The sequence below is a fragment of the Denticeps clupeoides genome, chromosome 12 (assembly GCF_900700375.1).
Source record: "Denticeps clupeoides chromosome 12, fDenClu1.1, whole genome shotgun sequence".
In the NCBI taxonomy this organism is placed as follows: domain Eukaryota; kingdom Metazoa; phylum Chordata; class Actinopteri; order Clupeiformes; family Denticipitidae; genus Denticeps; species Denticeps clupeoides.
In genome coordinates, this window is record NC_041718.1 from 7499266 (window position 1) to 7523111 (window position 23846).

A 23846-nucleotide genomic window follows, 5' to 3' on the forward strand; every position below is an offset into this window, starting at 1 on the left:
AAACTGGCCATTTATTGTGAATTCATGCATTTTGACCAGATTTTCACAGCTCATGTAATAGATTTAGTGCCTGAGGCATGGCTACTAAAATCACTTCTAGGGATGCCAATCAATGTGAAATGTTTAAATTGAATATAGCAAAACTGAAATCTAACTAAAACTTGCTATAATTCACATATAAAACCATGACTGAGACCAGCATGGGAAAGAGCTTCCAATGGGGAGTGATGTAGATGATGTGGTCATTAGTTTTTATGACTTTTTTTTATTTTTAACATTACTACTTATGGTGCTGATTTAAGATAATTTGCCCAAAATGGTATGTACTGTATGTCGCATTCTACTGATAACACATTAAATTTATAAACTAATGCGTAATTTTGCCACTCCTAGTCTCAATATGTATGTCTTCAGAATACCAAGTCATCGTATCATACATTATATGTTATAACCTCCAAGTTTACTATAGCAGTAGAAAAGTAAGATAGCAAATGTAATTTTAACTTTTTTTTTTTTTAACTCCTCCCTCTGCAGAGTAGTTACCATGCTTGGCGGGATGGGGCTTCTCTCCTTTTTGTTACTTCTACTTTCTGCTCCGTGGGTCCCCGGAGCAGTTCAGGCCGCTAGCCCGTACCCCACCTTCACCAAAAATGACACCCACTTTGAACACCTGGCTCTGCACCCCAACACCACTCTTGGCCGGGTGTATGTGGGGGCCAGGAACCGCCTGTTCCAACTGTCCGCAGACCTGCAGCTGGAGGAGGAAGACCATACGGGGCCGGTGAAAGACAGCAGGGACTGTCTGCCGCCTATCACCGAGCAGAACTGCCCCCAGGCACGTCAGACGAACAACCACAACAAGCTGCTGCTGGTGGACCCATACCGGCAAGAGCTGATCAGCTGTGGCAGCGTCAACCAGGGAATCTGCCAGAAGCGGAGCCTGGACTCCGTAGGTACGGTGCTCTTTTCCACCGAGCGGCCCGTGGATACGCAGTATGTGGCCGCCAACGACCCCAACGTCACCACAGTGGGCCTGGTGGTGCAGTCGCGTGGGCGTCAGCCTGTGCTCTTTGTGGGCCGGGGCTTTACGAGTAGCCACCCTCCCATCTCGACCCGGAACCTGGCCTCCGAGCCCATCTTTTCCTACGAGGAGACTGCCAAGTTGGCAGTCGCCGGCCGCCTCTCCGAGTACGACCACCATTTCGTCACGTCTTTCTCGCATCGGGCTCATGTCTACTTCCTGTTCTACCGGCGTGACCTCAAGTCCCAGTCTCGAGAGTACAGGACGTATGTGTCGCGTGTCTGTCTGGATGACACGTCATACTACTCTTACGTTGAGGTGCCCCTAACCTGCCGCTCTGCTGCTGGGAAGAACTACAACCTCCTCCAGGCCATTCGTGTCGGTCTGCCAAGGCCACAGGGTGCTGTAGAAGGGCAGAAGGAAGTTCTGCTGGGGGTCTTTTCCACACGCTCAGCCTCCTCCAGCAGACCCAGTGAAGACTCCGCTCTCTGCATGTTCTCTTTAGAGGAGCTGGATCACAGGATCTATGCCACTCGCGATCTGTGCTACACGCAGTACGGTCGACCCGAGAGCGGGGTCGAGGCTGCATACATAGAGTACGATGTCAAGTCCAATTGCGCTAATCTCCCACTGGTGAGTTCAACAGTTTTACTATATGTTCCACACCTATTGATTTACCTCAGAATTTAATTGGTAGTTGTGTTAATAATTTCTAAATCTACTTCAGCCTCATGACTAAATGTGAATGATTTGAAAATTTAATATTGAATAGAAGAAAAAAATCATTTATCATTGTCAGCAAACATTAGTTTTAACACATTAGCATTCCTGAAATTATTGATTGGTATATTGGACCTGACATAATAAGAACCTGAATCAGAATAGGCCTGGTCCATTTTAAAAGTAACAAAGTCAGCTGTCCATTAGGCTAACACTTCTAAATGCATTTGATCTTTTTATTATTCAGAAATGTAATCACATTAGAGCGTGATCAGTTTGATTTTTGCTTTTGTTGTGGGTGGGTGTGTTTATGATGTCACCGCTGCATTGGGAATTGGAATGTATTGGAGTTACAGATGGGGCACTGGGGTTGGTGTGGGCCACTGTATTGATTTGGTGCACATTTAAAAGATTCCCTGCACATCTGCCAATCCCCAACTCCCTCCCTTTCACCCACATAGTGGGGTGGTGTGGTAGTCAGTCACAAGCATGAATTGTTTTTCTGTTCAAATCAATATTCTGGATTAGCCTTATTTTAGCAGAGTGGAAGTATTTTAAGGTTTGACGAGGACAGATGAAGTCACCACACCAACCCATGCAGTATAGAGAAAATAGAACAAGGGAGGTGAAGGAAGTGAATAAAATACTCTGCTGATTGGGGAAAATTGTTGTGTAGCAAATGATAAAAAAATGAATACACTACCCATAATTCATCAGCAAAGTATTCATCAGTAAAGACTAGTACCATTACACATTCATAAAACATTTTCATCAGTAAAGACTAGTACCATTACACATTCATAAAACATTTTAAATGTTTTCTTGTCTGCTGAAATGCATTCTACAAATGTTTGCCAGTATGTATTATAGTTTAGCATAGAAGGTGGCCTTTGTTACACCTTTGCTTTTGTCAGCAGAAAGCTCTTATACAAAGGAGTCTGTCTGGGTTGGTCCTGACCTGGTCAGTCCATTCTTACCAATAACAACCCCACAAGACACCAGTCCAAAGCCAGTCTGGAAGCTGGTTTTACACTGCGACTAATCCATTAAGCAGCTATAGACTCTCGGATAAAAAGTTATGGCTGCAAATCCAGTCAAATGCTAATAAAACCAATCAGCATAGAGTGAGGAAACCTTTCAATGTTTAGTAAATTGTGTTCTACTTTTAGAATGTAATGTTTTTTAATTAATTTAAATATGTGTAATTGAGTTATCTCAGAATCTTTACTTATTTATTTATTTGTTTGTTTCTTGTCTTGACCCAGAAGTTTTAGAAATTGCAACTTCACTAAGTATAGTCATCAGATCTGACCAGTGGAAGGGATTTGGAGAGATTTTGCTGCAGACTGCAGGCCTTTCACTGCCAAGGAACAGAGGCAGAAACAAATCTGCTGGAGTTCCCAAAGCCTTTGAAACTCGCTGCCAAATACTTGCAATAGCAGAGTTCCAACTTCCAACCAATCAAAAAAATACTCATAATAAAAAGTATGGTGCAACTTTACAGGTTGCAAGTATACTATGGGATCTTAATACAATAAACTGCAATGGAAATTATCAATAATTTATTAACAAACTCTTTAATCTAGGCAAGGACTTGTATTTAGGATTAGTATTTCACCTCAGTATCATGTAACATACTTCTGTTTATTGACATTTCTGTTCTTTGCCTTTATTTATTTTACACAGAATACTTTGGAGGCATACCCCTGTGGTTCTGACCACACCCCGAGTCCGATGGCGAGCCGAGTGCCGGTTGAAGCCGAGCCCATATTAGAGTCTCCCTCTGCCCGTCTCACAGCTGTGGCGGTCAGCGTGAGGGTGGGACATACTATTACCTTCCTAGGAGACTCTAAGGGAAACCTGCACAAGGTACAAAATTAATGTATATCTAGATTTATTCCCTTCCAGGGTTGTTATTATTCTTTAAATAGAATAATATGACCAGAGGTTTGAGCCCACACGTGGATTGTTTTAAGGTTTGTATGACACAAAGACATGAGGAATACAAAAGTGTAACAACATTGTCTATTTAAGTGAAATTGTTCTGTACGAATTTCATCAAAATTGCCAATTTTCTTTTTGTAATCTGATAGCAGACTGAAACTTCTAGACTTTTGTGAACACTAAATTAACCAGACTCCTCTTCCATTGAAAAAAAAAAAAAAAAAAGTCTTTCTGACATCACACTTGTTGGCCTGGAGGGCCTTGAATCCTTCTCCATCTCTCTGAATCACCTCTCATTTGTTCTCTCTCATCTCGTGCCAAAAGGCCTTGGTGAGGAACAAAGACACTCTGTACTAGAAAGGGATTCATATGCGCACCGCACTGAAGCTCCAAGAATATTATTAGGCTCCGGCCCATGCCAGGTCACTAATGGATCTGTCTCTGAGTGCATTTGCTGTTCTCTGAACTGTAGGGCTATCACTGTTCCAAATCCTGCTATTAACTGCAAATTTCAGTTTTCTTTAGTTCGGTTTTTTTTTTATGTGAGAATATAACTACTCACCCATTTTTTGTCTAAAGTTTCATTGTTTGTGTTTTAAAGTTATTCATGTTCCTCTCACATCTTTGAACAGTTTTCCCTACATTTAAAATCAAACCTGAAACCTGTTTTTGTTGCCAATACGTGTACAAATCAGGCACAGTGACCAAAATGACTGTCTATAACAAGTCACTTCTGTGGCTTGCCATGTGTACAGTCTAGTCATTCTTACAGGATCCTGTATTGCTAGCCTGCAATGGACCTTTTTTCCTTCCGACTTCAGTACTTTATCTCAAACTAATATGTCTAATTTTATGTGACCTTTTCATTTTCATTTCATTTGATTGGAATAATTTTGTAGACTGTCAGACATTAAAAAGGATTATCTACTTCTTGTTGCGAAATCTTTAATGAAGAGAGCGTTAATGGGAGAGAGAGATGAGTTAGCAGTTGTTCATATTCAGCATTTTTTTCTGTGCCATTGTCAAATCCTTGCCACAGGAAATGAGGTGGACAGTTCTGCATGCAGTACTATATGCTCATTGCGAATGCATTTTCACGCCGAACCCTGACTGCTTTGTGCAACTGCACACAGCGTGGCTGCTGCTCACTGACATCACAGCAGAATCCTGACACCAGTGTCACTGCAGAGACATCCCACACTATTAATAAGTGAAGTACATGTCACACCCTAGAGGAGAATAGTGGCCTTTGTCCGTTTGTGACGTAGACATGGACACACAGGGAAATGGTCTGAATGATCTCCCTGTTGCCATCTGCTTTTTCTTCCCAAAAATGTCCATCTCCCGCTGGGTTTATGGGCTATTCTGAGGAGTGTATGTGTGTCGCCCAACATGGTCCAACATGTGTGGTTGTCAATTGCATAAAAGTAGTCTGTGCTTTCTCAGAATTCTTGCTCCTTAAGATCATTGTTCTGTGTTTAGCTTACTCACGTCCTCTGTTATCCATCCATTCATTATCTGCACCCGCTTATCCAAGGCAGGGCTTGGAGAATCTGGAACCTGTCCCAGGAGAAAGTGGGCACAAGGAGGTCCTTTTTTATAAAAACACTGTATCAGTCTGCGCTAAGCCCCGTGGTTTTATCACGTCCCTTTTTAGCGTTGTGTCAAGATCCTGCCAAAATTCTGTTTTCGACATCATAGACCAAATGTAGTGAAGATCACGTGATATAAGATAATTTTTTTTTCTTTACTGCAGGTGTTCCTGGGTCCTAATGGTGAGGTGGAGGAGTATGCTGTAGTCTCCATTCAGCCGAGTGTTCCCATCAGCAGCGAGCTGATCCTGGATCAGTCAGAGGAGAACCTGTACATCATGACCAGTACCATGGTATGTAATTAAGATGCCCTTATAGTCACTGTAGAAGTGAAAACTGTTAGGAAATAAGCAGGGATGCCCAGTAAAAAGTTAATTCAATAGGGTCCTAGACTGAAGGAGAAGTATGCTAGGACAATGACCCTATAATTCAATAAATGAGGGTGCCATACACATAGTTATTATATAAATGCAACAAGTAAACAAGGTTCTGTATTAAATGGTTTTTTTAAATGTAAAGAATTACTATTCATTAAAATATGTATGAAGTGAGAGAATAAAATCCCTGTTGCTTTGTGTGCTGTAGCTGGAGAAGAGGCCAGTAGCTGAATGTCAGCAGCATCTGGACTGTCAGTCCTGCCTCTCTACCCATGATCCTTACTGTGGCTGGTGTGTTTTGGAGGGAAAGTAAGTTATTCTGACTCACACACACAAACACACAGTTAACTGGAGTTACTGAAATGTCTGATTACTACAGCTGTACCATATAATAGGCTCCATATAATGTTTTCGAGACTGAATAAAAATGTTCATCTTCACACAAATTATGTAGGGATTTGCGTCCTTAGTGTGCGTCCTTAGTGTGCATAATAAGAATGAGGTTTTGGGTGACCGGATTCCCACGTTATCAAAGTAATGATTTATTTCATATCTAAACAGTTTTGTGTGTGTGTGTGTGTGTGTGTGTGTGTGTGTGTGTGTGTGTGTGTGTGTGTGAACTGCAGGTGTGTCCAGCGTGTGGAATGTTCCCGTGGCGCTCAGGATGGTCAGTGGCTGTGGAGTTTCGATATGGAACAGCAGTGTCTCAGTGTACAGAGCCTACAGCCATCGAACATCAGCCGAGAGGAGAAGAGAAGCGTACGTACAGAACACACACACACAGTCCATAATCATCCATCATCAGTTGCTGGAAGTGGATTGCTATGTACACATTTGCACAAAGAAGCACTTACTTAACCACACACACTTACACGTACACTCATACTCATATAAACACCCTGGGGTCGAGGCAAAAAGCGTCTTCATGTATATTTCCACCCTTCACCGACGCTGTAACTATAGGATCCTGTAAAAGGGTGAAGGTGTCCCTGTAATGTCTCCCTCGTATTTGTTTATTGAAGTCCTCTCTGTTTACCTTCTTCCCCTCTTGTCTCAGTCGCTTTTACAGTTTGGCTCGACTTCACTGAATTTGTGCTTATTTTTGTTTGATGCTAACGAGACAGTGGAAAACGGATCATTATCTCAGTACGGCCGGTCAGCACTGCACTTTAAGTCACACGCTTAGCAAAGCAGGTTAAGATGACACAGGTATTTACTGAAGTCCATGGTGATTTATACAGTTTATATGGGATGAGGGAGAGGGGTGTGACAGATGCGAGATGCGGGGTCTTTTGGAGGACTTTAGAAGGGGATTTTATGGAGAATTTGGGGTATTTCATTGTTTTACAGTGATTGTATCTATTCTATATCTGTGCTTTGTGTGTAATAGCAGATATGGCAGCATTTCTAAACACAAAGGCAACATTCTTCCATCTTTCTCTATTCCTCTAGGTCTCTCTTTCCATCCCTGGGCTACCAGGCCTGGAGCCAGGAGAGTCATATTCCTGCTTTTTTGAGGAAAACAGCAGTCCAGCCACAGTCACGGAAGCTGGCATCACATGTACTTCACCAGACATCGGCAAAGTTCCCACAGTTCCGCCTGGGCAAGGTGAGTGGCATCTTCAAACCTGGCACTCACCTGTCGTACATTCAGATCAGAGTCATAAGTGGAAATTAAGCAAAGCATTGAATTACGTACACGGCACTTTATTATTGGTGTGTGTGTCTAATAATTTATTCAAATTGTTTCATCAGTTGCTCTCTCAGTTGTAGTTGTGTAAAACTGCAGGCTTTGTGGCTCTGTGCGTGTGTGTTGTGTTGTGTGTCCTGAAGCTGTTGTCTCTGGCCTGACGTGTCTTTGGCTGCTGGTGTTTTGATGAATTACGCTGATCAAGAAACTCAGAATAGTGAAAACAAATGGGAACTTCTGCCCCCCCAGTGAGGGCATAATCTCACTTTGGTTCGGCCTCCCTTCTTTGAAATGCAGATCCCGCTGTGATTCCCTGGCTTCTGCCGAAGGGCCGTTTATTTGGCTAGCACCGGAGAGATTTTCAGATGTTTCCTCTGGCTGTGGTTGAAAAATGTGTGCCTGTTGTTTGGATAATTTGCCATTGATTTGCTTCTGTTTTTGCTTCTGTTACTGTTGCAGCAGAACAGTTTAGACTTCCAGATGTTCCAGTAGTCAGATTCTGAAGCGTTTGCGGTTTTGAAAGCGACAGTGAAGTGATTGTCATTGTGAAACACTGCAGCACAGAAGACGGTGACACAACAAAATGTGTCCACTGCTTTTAACCATCACGCTTGGTGAGCAGTGGGCAGCCGTGACAGGCGCCAGGGAGCAGTGTGTGGGGACGGTGCTTTGCTCAGTGGCACCTTGGCAGACCGGGATTTGAACCGGCAACCTGGTTCAAACCAGTGAACCACATGTAATAGAAGGTCAGGGACATCCAACGCATTTCCAGGCACCGCAGGGCTAGCTGACCACACCTTACCTTAACAGTTTACACCATTATTTCACAAAAAACTATTCATATAAACTGGGCACAGCTATTTAGTGTTGTTTTATATGCTGTTTTATAGCATCCAAAGGGTTTATTTTTTTGTCCTCACAAATTTCAGTAAGACCTAGTGGCATGATATTGCATAGACATTTTTTTTTTTTTTTATTCATGGTCCAAGCCACAGTGTAAGTATTATGTGTCTGTGTGTAACTGTCTATGTGTTTCAATTAGAACTGGCCATTGTATGTATTTGGTGAACAGATGTATTCCATTATGTGTCTCTGTTAGCGTTTGACTTTTAACTGTTAGGCTTTTAGTCTCTCCTGTGTTCTCCACACATTCTCTGCTTCTTAACAATTTGAAGACCTAGCTGGTTTTAGAGGGGGCGGCCGTTGCCAGTTTCTTTCTCCAAAAGCCTTGAGAAATATTTTAGAGCCCTGATCACAGAGGCTGGAATGGAAGTTCAGAGGGGAAAAATAAAAATAGCTGTCCTCTTCTCATTTTTGTTCTTGTTCTTCTTTCTCTTCCAGATTTTGCCGCTATCATGCTGTCCCTGCGGTTTGGAGATGTCATTGTGACCTCCAGGGAGTTCACCTTTTATGACTGCAAGGCAGTGAAGCAGCTGTCAGGGAGCACGCCGTGAGTCTCCTCCACGTTTTTTCCATCAAGTAATCAAACATGGGACTTTGCTTTCTTAAAACACTTCCTGATAACAGTGTTTGGAATATTACTTTGAAATGTAATTTGTTACAATTACAAGTTACCCTATTTAAATTGTATTAGTGGTGTAACTATTCAATCCTTCAATACATGAATTAACCTCATTATATTCGGTAACATTAGTAAATATAATATAATAACAGCCACCACAAGGTCAGACTGTAAGATCACTTATAAACCACTGTCAAATAAAATATTTAACATTCAAGAGCACTGAATATCTTGATTGGTTGGGGGCTCCTTCTCACCCAGTAAACCAGCACCCGTTTACTGTCAAAACACCCCCGGCGGGTCTGTAGTTCTGACATTTTTCTCCAGCAGACTGCCTTCCATGCAGTGTCATGCAATTTAATTAAATTGAGATGATCAATTTATAATCACCGCTCTCCTCCATCTTGGTTTCAGAGCCTCGATAATTTAGTTTTTTTTTGTTGTCTGGTTCATAGGCGAGTGTAACACAACTTGCTTTAAAGTTACATGTTGTAACACAACATGAAGAACCAGGTTCAAACCCCACTTACTGCCAATGTGTCCCTGAGCAAGACATTTAACCCTGAGTGTCTCCAGGGGGACTGTCCCTGTAACTACTGATTGTAAGTCACTCTGGATAAGGGCGTCTGATAAATGCTGTGAAAATGCATTCTAACTAGCAATGGAAATACTGTCGCCTGTCCCTTTAATTTATAATGACAGACACAGTGAATAGTGATCACTTTTGGTGGCATGGTGCAGTGCAGACAGTCCAGCTCCATCATCCGAACAGACAGGTTCAATGTCATAACCTGTAACTCGTCACATTCAACTAACAACATTCGCTTTACAGTGATTTTATAGTCATCTGGCACTGAATGCTGATTGGCTGACACAAATGCCACTCCCATGATTCCTGCTATACCACTATTATTAAACATATTGACATGTTTTTAAATACAGCATTAAGATGTAACAGCCTGCAACCTTGGAGTAACAATAGACAACCAACTCTCCTTCTCGACTCATCAGCAATCTTTCCCACTGATGTAGATTCCTTCTCTACAACATCAGACAAATCCGTCCTTATTTGTCAATAATGAGCACTTTTAAACGGCAGCTCAATTTAATTCAAGACCTTCCTCTTTAGAGAATATTTAGATTAACTTGTAACCTTCTTATTGTCTAACTTATGTATAGAAGCTACAACAGAGTGAATAAAAAGATTGTATTCATAGTTGGGGGGGGTCCTAGTGAACCAGAATCACTTCATCGATGGTTACTTTAAAGCATGTTGTAAGACGCTCTGGATAAGGGTGTCTGCCAAATGCCTTAAATTGACATGTAAATGTAACTAAAATTGTAATCACACAAATTTGCAAAATATTTACGAAAAAATTTACAAAATTATTAAGCGCTGTTATATGAGTCTTTACTCCCTAACACTGCCTGGGTGGTATGGAATAAAAATGCTGTTCAGTACAGCTCAGGGCATTACTGACAATGTTACTATTGAACAAAATCGTTCCGAACGAGACTGTTAGTTGAGTAAATAAATTAATTTAGTTATACTATAGATGAATACAATTTCCCTTTTTGTTATATAAACTTCAGTATTTACGGGATAAGTTCGATGAGTAGAATTTATTTGAAATGTGACCAGGTTGTTTTCTGGCATTTTACTACCTCAGTATCATCTTGATTTGGCCCAGGCTTTAGGTAACAACTGGTTTTTAGTCAGAAACCTGTCGTTCACCCCTGAAAGGCGTTAGTAGGGATTTGTTTTTTGGGTCGTTTATCTGGCTTAGCTGTCTACTGACTCTCATTCAATTACGCTCTGTCCTCCACCTCCTGTGTCTTACTGGGCGCGCAGATAAATAACCCAAGCAGAATTCAATTAGAGCGCTGCGGTGTTTTTCTGCAGCACAGAGACGGACAGGAATTTGATTACACTGTTGCACGGCTGCCTGTCTTACTTCTTCATTCTCATTCCTCTGCCGTTTCTCTTTCACCTCTTCATAACTTTCCCTCGCTTGATTTCCCCCCCAATTTTTACTCTGACATGCTTTTCACATTTCACATTTTTGATAGTATCAGTCAAAAATTTGGATGCACCTACTCTGTGGTGATTATGGAGATGGAGCCATTTTGAAGAATCCTATGCAAGAAAAATATGAGAATTAATTTATTTTTGGTTGTTGTTTATTACGGTACTGTGTTTTCTGTTTTGCTCTGTAATGTAAAAAAATTAGTACCCATAAACGAGTAGGTGTGTACAAAAAAAAAAAAAAAAAGAAGACTTTGTGTATATATAAATCATATTTCCTCCAGCCACTAGAATGCCACTGTCAGGAAACCCAGATGTGGGACTAGTAATAAACATCCTGTTTCTGTTCTTTTCCTTCAGTTGCAGAGGCTGTGTGTTGAGCCGCTGGGGGTGTAACTGGTGTGTCCACCAGCACATGTGTACCCATAAGCCCACTTGTGAGGAAGGGGTCATCATTTACAATGAACATGTGAGTTTTCTTTTTGTTTTTAATATACACACTACACCAACTTTTAGGTGTTTTGCCATGGGTTTTGCTCTTTTTTTTTTCTGCGCAAGTAGTTAAGTGCTGTAGTATGTAATTATGTGAGTGGTGTATGTGCTGCTGTGCTGTCAAAAGCCATAAGTTGATTACAGAATTCAGTTTTATGGAGGCTGCTGTATTAATGTCGGACAGAGGTGCATTGATTTCAGCTGCAGATGGAGGGTTGCAGTCATTTGCAGACATTTCTTAACCTGATTGTGATTCATGATTCTGTTTGTTCATCATGCTCCCAAATGATTAACTTCACAAATTAGATTAGTCATCATTTCATCTGTGTCTGATCTTAGTAATGCCTTATCATTGTATTGCATCTACGTTTACTAGGGTGGGTCAAATATGTTTCCGTAAATATTTTGTATTTTCTCTCTATAGTTAACTATATATATAGAGAGAGTTCATTTAAAAAAAAGAATTACACCACTACCATTTCAAGTTTAAGGTGACAAATGTTTTTTTTATGAAAAAAGTAAATGTTTGAATAAAAATAAGTTGAAATTATTTAGTCCAACCCACAATCAAATTGTTGTAATCAAGTGTCCAGAATTTGGCCAGTTTTTGCAAACTGACTGAAGTGGGTTAACACACACAGCAAGACTAGTTCTTGCTGATAAAGTTCCTCTCTACATGTATGCAGATATTTGGTCATTAACAGACATTTCCAGCTACCAGATTCACGAAATATTTACTTTCTATTAAAAATGTTTACCTTAAATTAACACGCTAAATTATTATCTTATCACATTCTTGGTTACACACATTCATCACCACAGTTGAGCTACAGTTTATTACATTTGAGCTACAGTTTGGTTCACCACTGTAAATTCCATTATCAGCCCTGTCCATTTTTTCCCCACTGCGCTTTTGCCTCGTTGTGTTTGTAATAATGCGGATGAGTTAATTTTTTGAGTTCAGTTTAACACTTTCCTTATTTTTATTTTCTGCCCTCCCTCCTTTTTTATGTTTGTTCTCTTTCCCCCCACTACCTTTCAATCTCAGTTCACACTCCCAACTTTGGTTCCTCCGACAAGTGGGTGGGTTAAGCCGCTCACTACAACATCCACCCCAACTACTACTCGCCCAACCACCCTAGTCCCAACTGAACCTCCTACCACTACAACCCCAACCCCAACTACAACTGTAGCTACAACCACAACAGTGAGCACGACAACAACTACAGAGGCACCCACCAGCACTACTGAAGCTACAACCACACCAGCACCCACCACTACTACACCACCTACCACAACTCTTCCTGCAACCACAACCACACCACCAACAACTACACCTGAGCCCACCATGGCCCCAACTACCCCACCGCCTGCCCTTGAAGAGCAAAGCACATTGGCTCCAACTGATACCCCAACCGTCCCCATCCTGGAGGAGGCTACCTCAGAGGAGATCCCCTTTGTTGATGAAACAGAGACAGAAGCAGAAGCTCTGACTGAAACACACTATGCTGTGGTGACCAAGGGGGATCCAGAGGTGGTTGTAGAGACTGCAGTGCCACCCATTGTGGAGAAGCAGGAGGTTCCTTTACCACCCAGAAATGAGGAAACCCCTTTACTATTCCCTGAGACACCACCACCGCTGGTAGAACCAGATATTCAGGACACACCTTCACCCACAAGCCCACAGACTGCAGTTTCTGTGGCTGAAACCCCCACAGAGACCTCTACTCAGTTCTCACAGGAGAGACCCCCATCAATAATGGAGGAAGTTGTTGAAAGTGATATCTCAACCATCACCAACACGCCATCTCTGCCCTCTGAAGTGGTGGCCCAGTCAAATGGTGGAGTGGTCACTGACATGGAAGTGCTTCAGCTTCCCAGGGAAAAAGTAGAAGAGGTAGGAAAGGAGGAAGTTCCTGGGAATGAAACGGCCACTTCGTTCTCGGCCGCTACGGTGCTGTCTGGGGACGGTGAATCAGATCACAGCCCACCGACATACCCTCGACTTCTCCATACCGACTCAGAGATGGACTACCAGTACGATTCAGCTGATTTTTACCTGCCGGTGAGTCCAGATCCTTCCGGAAAGGCCTTCCGCGCCATGCTCTCTGAGCAGTGATGGGGCGGTTTTACCTGAACAAATGTATCGGTGTCCCACACCTTCCACAGCCGATCCACATTTCCCCCTCCTTACCATATCAGTTCAGTTTTAGTTTTGTTTTCTTAGTTTCATTCTTACTGACCTTTCTGTTTTAATCATTTAAAAACAACTGCCTCAGAACTGAAGAATGGAAAGAGAACAGATATTTAATTCAAGCCTTTATTAACTGGTCTAGATCTTCAAATGAAAGATTTGTGTTATGCATGCGTGTTGTAACTGGCCTTTTTGCTCAGGGAGATGAGGGCTCATCCGTGAGCTGGGGTGCGTCTGCCTGCCCCTGTGTAGAGAAGGTGCAGGGCTCTTCTCTTCTCCCTGTCAGAGTGGAAAGGAAGATCACACTGCTGGCCCATAACCTGCATCTCTATCAGGTAACACCACTACCACCCACAACAAAGTCATTACATAAATATTGGTTAGACCTAGATTTTTTGTACCAAATCCCTTTTGTACCAAATCTTCCCTAATTGTACTGCTTTTTAAGTATCTGTCCGAAAAATGCACCATGCATCAAGGAAATGGTCTTCAGATTTGTCTCTAAACCGGTCTTTAATGTTTTGTACAGGACAATGACCTGGAGTATGAGTGTGTACTGGTGATTGAGGGTCGAACAGTGGTGGTAGAAGCTGAAGTGGAGATGAATAAATTATTCCCATCTGTGTTTGACATCACCTGCCAGACCCACCAGGTAAAAAAAAAAAAAACAAAAACAATGCAAAAAAAGTAATCAGTATTTTGTAATCAATGGTCTAGAATAGAATATGACTGTTTTTTTTTTTTTTTTACCTTTCCACCCTGGTATTATTTGACTCTTAATTGCCATGTTTCCCAAACTTTAGTTTAATTGACATTTCAGGAGCAAGCTATAGATTCCATTGTAGGATCATTTCTACCACAAAACTGCAAAGCCACGTCTGACCACAAGACATCACACATTCCCATAGGATGCTCAGATTCTGAAAAGATCTGACTACAGCTTTCTATTGATTTTTTTTTCCTGCTCAAAAAAACAGCCAAATTCACATTAAACTTTGAAAATTCAGCCAGTGCTGACTGAAAGTAATTATTTTGTGAACATATGGTTATTATGGTAAATTCATGTTATTTTACTTGTAGAGCCTCTCCTTTTCTTTTTTTTTTAAACACTTTTCATGCAAGTTGGTCTTTATAGAATCAGTATTTTTGGAGTAAAAGAGAGAAAAAGGAAAAGTGAGAATATCAGATTAAAGAAAGTTCAGAAGGCTGTAAGGTTAAAACTAGATTGGAAGAAAATTTGATTGGCTGTCATCTGTGTACTGTGTGCTAGTACTTATACACAGCGCAGATGGAGGAGTATAACGCCATGGTGTATGTCAAGAGGAAGGGCACCTTTCACCTGGACAGTGCTCACAATCTCTACGGTGAGGAACTACTTCTTGCTTTATAGTAAAATTCTGTACAAAATGAATTCTAAAAAGAAATACATAACATTGGATCACCAGACACTGTATTGTTGCATAAGGGCAACAGTAGCATCCAGATGCTAGAGTCAGAACAGCTGTGATATTTTCTCAGCTGCAGCCTGCTGTTTTCCTGCATGCTACTCAGACATATGGTCTTTGTTTGCTGTCCCCAGTGAGTGAGAGTGTGTATCTGTGCGCATGTGTAGATGTAGTGATATTGTAATTCTCCGTTTCTCCTTCAGTAACTCAAAATAGTGAGACGCCACATGGCTTTTTCTCAGTCACATCCCCTGATTCAGCATCTGGATGAGGCCAACCTGGATAATTCTCCACCATTTGCAATTGTGCTGCTATCCCATAATGATACGTCTTGAAATAATAGCAAGTGTTGTTATTGCCTAGTTCTCTGTAGGGTAATGGTGGCTCTGACATGATGTGACGTTACCGCCTCCATAATTATACTGTTTACATTAATGTAAACTTCAACTGTAGTGTGTCGACAGCCTATTATTTACCGAGACTGTAACTACTGTTTTTCAGTATTGCTGCATACCGCAGAGTATTTCATTAAATGTGTGTAGAATGGTTGGAGTTTTCATCCCACCCACTTCAGTATGTTTTGATTAGACCCACTCTTTCACATTAATTTTAATCGCAGGCTTAAACCTGATCTGTAGAAAGCCATGATCAATAGATGACTACCATTAGACTATTGTTTATCTTAACTTTGGTTAAAAATATGTAAGGGGATGTGTAAAAGTGTGTAATGAGTGTGCCACTGTACCCCTGTGTTTCAGTGACCCTGTATAATTGCTCAGTGGGACGCTCGGACTGCAGCCGATGTCACACGGCCGATCAGAAGTACAGCTGCGTGTGGTGTGGTGGCGCTCAGTCCAGCTGTGTTTACACAGAGTCCTGCTCGGAGCGCATTGAGGAGACTTGCCCTGCCCCCGTCATCCATTTTGTGAGTCAGAAACACGTGTTTGTGCACAGAAGTCCTTAATTAGAGTGCTGATAATTCGGACTGTGCTAAGTGATTTTTGTTTACATCTATTTTTGGCAGATTGAGCCACAGTCTGGGCTGGTGGAGGGAGGCACCGTAGTCACCATCTCCGGCTCCAACCTGGGTCAGAAGGCTCAGGATATTCAGGGTTCTGTAACTGTGGCCGGAGTGCCCTGTATAGTCATACCTGATCTCTATGAAATCTCCTCCAGGTAAAAACTGGTCTAAGAAACGTAACAACTGTACTTATAGCCTTTCTGTTCACATGGTTTATTCCTTTTGAAACCTTAAAACTGTTCAGGCTCCTTAAATAACACATCCCACATATTTGGGTGTGATAGAATTTATGAAATATATGAAAGAATATGAAAGTGAAGTGATTTGTCATTGTGATACACAGCACAGTGCACAGTTACACAACAACAAAATGTGTCCTGCTTTTAACCATCACCCTTGATGAGCAAGGGTTCCAGGCGCCCGGGGAGCAGTGTGTGGGGAAGGTGCTATGCTCAGTGGCAACTTGGCAGACTGTTATTCAAACCGGCAACCTTCTGATTATGGGGCCGCTTCCTTAACCGCTAGGCTACTACTGCCCCATACATAAAGATGCTGAGTACACTAGACGCTAAAGCACACAAAGTTAGTTCATTATTCACAGCTGCTTTATCCACCTTAAATACTGACTTTTTTTTTTTTTTTTTTTTTTTTTTTTTTTTTTACATGGAACTGTCCTATTCATCATTAATGAGCAAAGTCATATGAGCAAAGTCCCTAGGCCAATTTTACAGTGAAAAATGGTTTGGGCCAGAAAGATATTAGTTGATACTATTTCTACACAAGCTAGTTTACCCTAAACAAGTGAGTTTTCAGTGGCCCAGAGCTTTTATAGTTTTTTTTTATTTTCCATTCATCATGTGAACTGTGTTGGGCCAGACAGGTAGCACTTAATACCATTTCTAAAAGTTCAGAATTTTGAGTGGGCACAACGATCATCACCATACACAGATTTAAAACGTTGTTATTTCTGAAACCGATTTCCTGGCTGTAAGCCTCACTGAACTCTATGCCCTACATGCGCAACACATGTACTGCAGTCTGCTGAGCAGTATTTAAGGTGGAACTAACAATCTGAATAAGGAGAACTTCGTCATGTTTTACTTTGTAAGCTGGTGATTAGAATTAGTCAGAGAATCTCCTGCCGCTTCCAGAAGCAGCAGGCGCACCTTGCAAAATTAGGGCGCCCTTACTCCCCACAAATGGGGAATCAAAAATTGGTGGCCACACAATGATGTCAGGGCAGCATGGGTCTGTGCGTGTGTAAAATATATAAATAAAATAGCTGATGCTTGTTTAAGTGGTGTGTGTGTTTGTTTTTTTTTTTTGTTCACCTTTCCTTGCAGAATTGTGTGCCAGACTGAGGCAAGTAAAGAAGAGAGGTCGGGTCATGTGTCTGTGGAAGTGAGTGGAGGTGGCTATGGGCTCTCTGCCCAGCGCTTCAGTTACCAGGCGAGTTGTTTGTGTGATACGCTGTCAACAATACAAGGAATGAATTAATCCAGAAAGAAAACTATCCTTTACTTATAAAATAACTACTGGGATCTGTTTGAGTGTGGGAATGAGCACAGAGGTAATAGTTACCAGATGGAAAGACTAATATTTTCTTTACCTCTTCCAGAACCCTGTGGTGACTGAAGTGACTCCACGGAGAGGACCGAAGGCGGGGGGTACGTCCCTGACCATCTCAGGAAGGAATCTGCTGACCGGGCGGCCCAGTGAGATCAGTGTGCTGGTGGGCACCGTGCCCTGCACCATGTGAGTATATTTCTTCAAATAGACTTCAGTCATACACTGTTGAATGTTGAGGAGTACATTAAATGTCAAAATTAGTAACAGACACAAATCCTAATAATAACATGATTTATAAAATTCTGTAATAAATGGGTAATATGCTGTATGTAAAATCAGACTGATTTATAATTTTATCTACAATTGTAGGTCTTTTTGGTTACAGAGCTCTTTTTCTCTTTTGAGCAGTGTGTCAGGTATACAGGATGGTGCAATCATGTGCGTGACCAACAGTACAAACAGCACAGGGGACCACAAAGTCACAGTTCGCTATAGCAACGTTGCTCGTCATCTCCACGGGAAGATGTACCGTTTTACCCCAAATCCCAACATCACTCATGCTGCACCCTCCAAAAGCTTTCTCACGTATGTGTGACTATAATTACAAGAGAAAACAACTAAAATGAAATAAGATTACTATTTATATAAGATTACTATTTAAATGAATATTACTATATATAGCTTGATAAGCTATGTTTTATTTTTAATTTGTGTTTGCATAGTGGTGGAAGATTGATCCACGTATCTGGCCATAACCTGGATGTGGTTCAGGATCCATCCATCCTGGTAACCGTTTTCCCAGCTGCATCAACTACACAGAGGAGGAGGAGGAAGAGGAGGAGGAGGCGGAGTTCTGATGGTTTACTCAGCCCACCTGCCATGGAAGATGGGCTACTCGGGAGACACAGACGCATCATTCCAGATCGACACTGCTCGGAAGCCATGCTCTGCTCTGCTAAAGAAGTGAGAATTGGTTCCTGTTTATGTAATATTACTTCAAATACTACTACTGATTCTACTACCAGGCTGCATTTAATTTTGGGGTGAGCGGGGTTAATGCCCTCAGTGGCAGCTAATGTGTCCTTTTCTCTTCTGTATTCTCTCAGTACATGGAGAGGTGTGACGTGAACACCTCCACCCTGTTACTGTGTCGAAGCCCCTCACTGGAGCCTCACGCGCAAGGGGGTCGCATACAGGTGGAGTTCCTGCTGGACAACCTGCGCTTCAACTTCAACTCAATCACCCACACACCCTTCACCTATGAGCGAAACCCCACCCTGCGGCCTCTAAATCACCACAACCCCAGCATGCCCTTCCGCTACAAACCAGGCAGCGTCATCTCTGTGGAGGTCAGTGGTGCTTGAAGGTCTTTCTTTGATGGTTGGGACACTTTAATCTTCTGACACTAAAAAAAAATTCTAAGGCTAGGTTCTGCTCTGCTCTGGTATGGAACATTAGCCTTCATAGGAAGTCTGGGGGTTGTTATGCTTTTGATCCAAGTGAAACCCACCTATTTGAAACTCTTCTATCATTGAAAGTCATTGTAAAACACTGCTGCACAGCACATGGTGCACACAACAAAATGTGTCCTCTGCATTTAACTCATCATCTTTGGGAGCAGCGGTTTGCTCAGTGCCTGCTCATTACAGGTCCGTTTCCCTGAGTGTCTGCAGGAGGACTGTCCCTGTGACTACTGATTGTCACTCTGGATAAGGGCATCTGATAAATGCCATAAATGTTAATAACATGGGGTCACATGATTGACTTTTTTGAAAATTAGAATTCAGTTTATGTGGACTGAGTATTTGTATGTTAGTACTGCTTGAATTTAGCACCAATTGTCCGGGGTCTTACATTTATTAGTCTTACCCAGAATTAAGTAGTAACTAGTATTATTTGACACACTGTGCACACTATGCGATTTGCTTGGGTCCAGATTAATGGCTTTAATAAAGAGTTTTTTGACTAGCATGCCTTATATTTTTGTTTGATTTCAGGGAGAGAACTTGGACTTGGCTATATTCAAAGAAGAAGTAGTTGCAATGATTGGAGAGGGCGTGTGCTCTGTTAAAACTTTGACACGGAACCATTTATACTGTGAGCCACCAGCACAGCAGCCCTCACCAGGACCCGGCAAGAAAAGAGAGGGGGCTGACACACTCCCAGAATTCACAGTGAGTCTTTTGCCTTTTCCTAGTCACACATTTTTAATTTGACTATAATTATTCTGTTTAAGTGCGTGACTGTTCTGTTTGAATATAAACATCAAGAAATCACTGTAAATGACCAAAGTGTCTACTGTCATGTCCCAGGTACAGATGGGGAACCTGAATTTCTCCCTAGGTCGTGTTCAGTACGACACCCTGAGCCAGTCTACCTTCCCCCTGGAGGCACAGATAGGAGTGGGTGTGGGGGCTTCCATTGTTGCTCTTATTGTTCTCATTATAGTGCTCATATACAGGTAGGTCATGCACCGAAAGTGCCTTGAGTTCAAATTACTTCACTTAAATATGACACTCAGTTTCACAGTATAAGATGTAGTGTGTAATTCCTGTGACTGCCATCCTAACCGCATTAGAAGCTCTGTTTCTAAAACTCAGAATCTGGGTTGTGTGGTGTTGCTCTTTCTGATGCGAATTAGCGTTTATTAAAATGGCAAGCTCGAGAAACATCTGGTTCTAGTTGTGCACAACAGTGGCCAACTTAGATAGAGATCATTGGTTCCCTTTTTCATCCTCTTTTTTTTTTCTAGCATTCACTTTCTTCCTCTTGTTCCTCTCGCTGTGTGTGGCAGGAGGAAGAGTAAACAGGCTCTGAGGGACTATAAAAAAGTGCAGATCCAGCTGGAGAATCTGGAGACAAGCGTTCGTGACCGCTGCAAGAAGGAGTTCACTGGTAAGAGAGAGGTGAAACAGGACAAATAAACCTCAGAGCTACTTTCTTGACCATGTTTGTGTTGTTTTTTTTTACCATGGAGGATTGGTTTTATTTGGTGTCTGAATAAAATGATCTCGCTCGTTAATCTCTGGATAAAACTGGTGTGGTTTTCAGTTTATTTGGAAAGTAATGAGTAATTTTAGCAGGATGCCACTGTCTTGAACTTTCAACATAGAAGGCTTGTATTTTATTCTGAGTGTTATCTTGGCTGCCTCTCCACAGACCTCATGACAGAAATGATGGACATGTCCAGTGATCTGGTGGGATCTGGAATTCCATTCCTGGACTACAGAATGTATGCAGAGCGGATCTTTTTCCCGGGACACCGGGAGTCTCCCCTGCGAAGGGATTTGGATGTGCAGGACTGTCGCAGGGCAACAGTAGAGCAAGGCCTGGTGCAGCTGTCCAACCTGCTTAACAGCAAACTTTTCCTCACCAAGGTACCCAGCACAACCTCATAGTTTTCAATCATTCACTGGATGTGCAATGCTGTTTGACAGTGAAAGTGAAAGGATTGTCGTTGTGATACACAGCACAGCACACGGTGACTAAACAAAATGTGTCCTCTGCTTTTAACCCATCACCCTTGGTGAGCAGCGGGCAGCTAGGGAGAAGTGTGCTTTGCTCAGTGGCACCTCAGTGGCACCTTGGTGGATCGGTATTTGAACCGGCAACCTTCTAATTACAGGGCCGCTTCCTTAACCGCTAGGCCACACCTGCCACTGAGAAATATAGTACAATTTGCCGGGCTGATGGAATTGGGAGTTGTGTGTTTGTCTCCCTTCTTTACCTCATTCTTTTACTTCAGAGCAGTGTGCACCTTATAGTGATCTCACTTCTGCTCACCCCCAGTTCATCCACACTTTGGAGAGCCAGCGCACTTTCTCCCCCCGTGACCGGGCGTATGTGGCCTCCCTGCTGACTGTGTCGCTTCACGGAAAGCTGGAGTACTTTACAGACATCCTGAAAACGCTACTCAATGACCTGGTGGAGCAGTATGTCGCCAAGAACCCCAAACTAATGCTGAGGAGGTGAGGGCGTAATAAGAATGAGTGTGTCATGGAAGGGATTTTGGTTTGAACTGACTCCTGCTGAAATGGTCCCATATGAAAGCTGCTTATCTCCCAATGTCCTTCAGTCTATATTACAGCCTGTTTTTATGTAACTCTGGCAGGACAGAGACAGTGGTGGAGAAACTGCTGACAAATTGGATGTCCATCTGCCTCTATGCCTTCCTCAGGGTGAGACTGCGCAACAAATCCTAACAATTAAAAACATTGATTACAGCCTACATGTCCATGAATGATGTTTATAATAAATAATTAGATGATAAGTTGGTTTGCTAGCATTAGTGAGTTTACTGGTGAGATGAGCACAGCTGGGAATTGAACCTCTGATCCCAGTCGTGCTAGAACTGCACTTCTAGCTGCTTAAACAGCGCCTGTGTCAAACCACTTTGCCTCTCCTCGTTTTAGGACTCCGCTGGGGAGTCTCTCTACATGCTATTCAGGGCCATAAAACACCAGGTGGATAAGGGACCTGTGGACGCTGTTACTGGAAAGGCTAAATACACCCTCAATGACAACCGGCTGCTGAGAGAAGATCTGGAGTACCGCACACTGGTGAGAGTGAGACCGCCTGTTGATGAATGTGTCTGCTAACTGTATAATAATGCTTAATAAGGCTTCAATGTATAGAGCATCAGGCCATTAATGAATATATTTTATATCCACCTGTGTTCATGGGATGGCATATTTTGGGTGTTCATTAAACTCTGATGTTGTTCTATGCTTGTGTCTCTGCTACAGACTCTGAATGTGCTGATGCAAGGTGTGGGTATGAATGAGACCCAGCCTCTGCCCTCTAAAGTCTTGGACTGTGACACGATCACCCAAGTTAAGGAGAAAATTCTGGACCAGGTCTACAAGGGAACTTCCTTCTCTCATCGGCCACATGCCGACTCTCTGGACCTGGGTGAGTGAGGCTCCAGCCTTTACCTTGTCTGTTAAACACTCATCCTTTTTAAAGCAAATTATAACAGATTTCATTTCCTTAAATGGTCACAAAATTATTGCAATTATTTATGATTTTTTAGAAAAATAAATATATTTAGTCTATTCCTGAAGGCGTTGTTCACAGAAAGTCATGTTCCGCATGATAATTTGTGAACATCCATGTTCTCAGAATGGCGCTCAGGTGTGGCAGGTCATCTGATCCTGTCTGACGAGGACCTGACTTCGGTGGTGCAAGGAAACTGGAAACGTCTTAACACACTACAGCATTATAAGGTACAGAGCAATAACAAGATGTGTCTGTTTTACTCTGATTTACTATCTCATGTTTTACTATAATTGTTCATCAATTTATATCCTATTTAATTTGTTTATAATACTTATATTATTAAGCTGCAACAAATTTTGATGGGCAGTTAATTTTTTTTTCTTTTCTTAAGGTCCCAGACGGAGCCACAGTGGCTCTCGTACCACGGCACAGTAAACACATTCACCATGACAACCATGACTATGTGGCTGGAGAGAGTGAGTTTCAGAATTGTTTAGTGGGCAACCCATTCTGTGAACCCTACTCTTGTTATCATGTAATCCTCTATTTAGTGAATGGATCTGTGTGTGATAGTCATTAAAAGATTCTTCCTCTGCAGAAACACCAATGTTGGAGGACGCTGATGAGGGAGGGGTGCGGCTGTGGCACCTGGTAAAGGCTAGTGAGGAGCCAGAGCTCCCCAAACACCGGCGAGGGAGCCTGAGAGAAAGAGAAAGGGCCAAGGCCATCCCAGAGATTTACCTCACACGCCTGCTGTCCATGAAGGTAGCACAACACAAACACAAACACTGAACCGAAGCCATTTAAATCTTCTTTCTGTTCAATCCGAGCTCAAACATAAACTAATAAGTCATGTGTGGGTGTGGGTAAGTATGTATGTATGTACAGTACAGGCCAAAAGTTTGGACACACCTTCTCATACAATGTGTTTGAGGTGTTTAGCACTTGTTGGCCCCTTTGCCTTCACTCTGCGGTCCAGCTCACCCCAAACCATCTCGACTGGGTTCAGGTCCGGTGACTGTGGAGGTCAGGTCTCCACTTTTTGTTAAGTACATAACTCCACATGTGTTCATTCATAGTTTTGATGCCTTCAGTGAATGACTATGTAAATAGTCATTAAAATAAAGAAATCACATTGAATGAGAAGGTGTGTCCAAACGTTTGGTGTGTGCGTGTGTGTGTGTGTGTATATTACCTCACACCTCAAATGTTGTTAGTACCAGGTTTATATGTCA

General features: G+C 42.2%; 1 protein-coding gene across 2 annotated transcripts in view; it reads left to right on the plus strand.

Annotated features, from left to right (window-relative positions):
• plxnb1b (plexin b1b) overlaps positions 1 to 23846 on the plus strand; it is a 65683-nt gene that overhangs the window by 37108 nt on the left and 4729 nt on the right. For both annotated transcript variants that reach the window (XM_028997753.1, XM_028997754.1), the window contains 30 exons: positions 535 to 1654; positions 3428 to 3610; positions 5442 to 5570; positions 5863 to 5963; positions 6281 to 6413; positions 7107 to 7263; positions 8686 to 8794; positions 11253 to 11361; positions 12433 to 13449; positions 13779 to 13913; positions 14108 to 14230; positions 14849 to 14942; positions 15782 to 15948; positions 16048 to 16199; positions 17388 to 17493; positions 17663 to 17799; positions 18022 to 18198; positions 18336 to 18576; positions 18720 to 18962; positions 19611 to 19787; positions 19926 to 20074; positions 20408 to 20508; positions 20773 to 20990; positions 21403 to 21581; positions 21725 to 21791; positions 22026 to 22172; positions 22359 to 22524; positions 22735 to 22838; positions 23003 to 23087; positions 23210 to 23376. In XM_028997753.1, coding sequence (XP_028853586.1) covers positions 545 to 1654; positions 3428 to 3610; positions 5442 to 5570; positions 5863 to 5963; positions 6281 to 6413; positions 7107 to 7263; positions 8686 to 8794; positions 11253 to 11361; positions 12433 to 13449; positions 13779 to 13913; positions 14108 to 14230; positions 14849 to 14942; positions 15782 to 15948; positions 16048 to 16199; positions 17388 to 17493; positions 17663 to 17799; positions 18022 to 18198; positions 18336 to 18576; positions 18720 to 18962; positions 19611 to 19787; positions 19926 to 20074; positions 20408 to 20508; positions 20773 to 20990; positions 21403 to 21581; positions 21725 to 21791; positions 22026 to 22172; positions 22359 to 22524; positions 22735 to 22838; positions 23003 to 23087; positions 23210 to 23376 — 6183 coding nt within the window. In that variant the 5' untranslated portion in view covers positions 535 to 544. The remainder of the gene's footprint in view (positions 1 to 534; positions 1655 to 3427; positions 3611 to 5441; positions 5571 to 5862; positions 5964 to 6280; positions 6414 to 7106; positions 7264 to 8685; positions 8795 to 11252; positions 11362 to 12432; positions 13450 to 13778; positions 13914 to 14107; positions 14231 to 14848; positions 14943 to 15781; positions 15949 to 16047; positions 16200 to 17387; positions 17494 to 17662; positions 17800 to 18021; positions 18199 to 18335; positions 18577 to 18719; positions 18963 to 19610; positions 19788 to 19925; positions 20075 to 20407; positions 20509 to 20772; positions 20991 to 21402; positions 21582 to 21724; positions 21792 to 22025; positions 22173 to 22358; positions 22525 to 22734; positions 22839 to 23002; positions 23088 to 23209; positions 23377 to 23846) is intronic.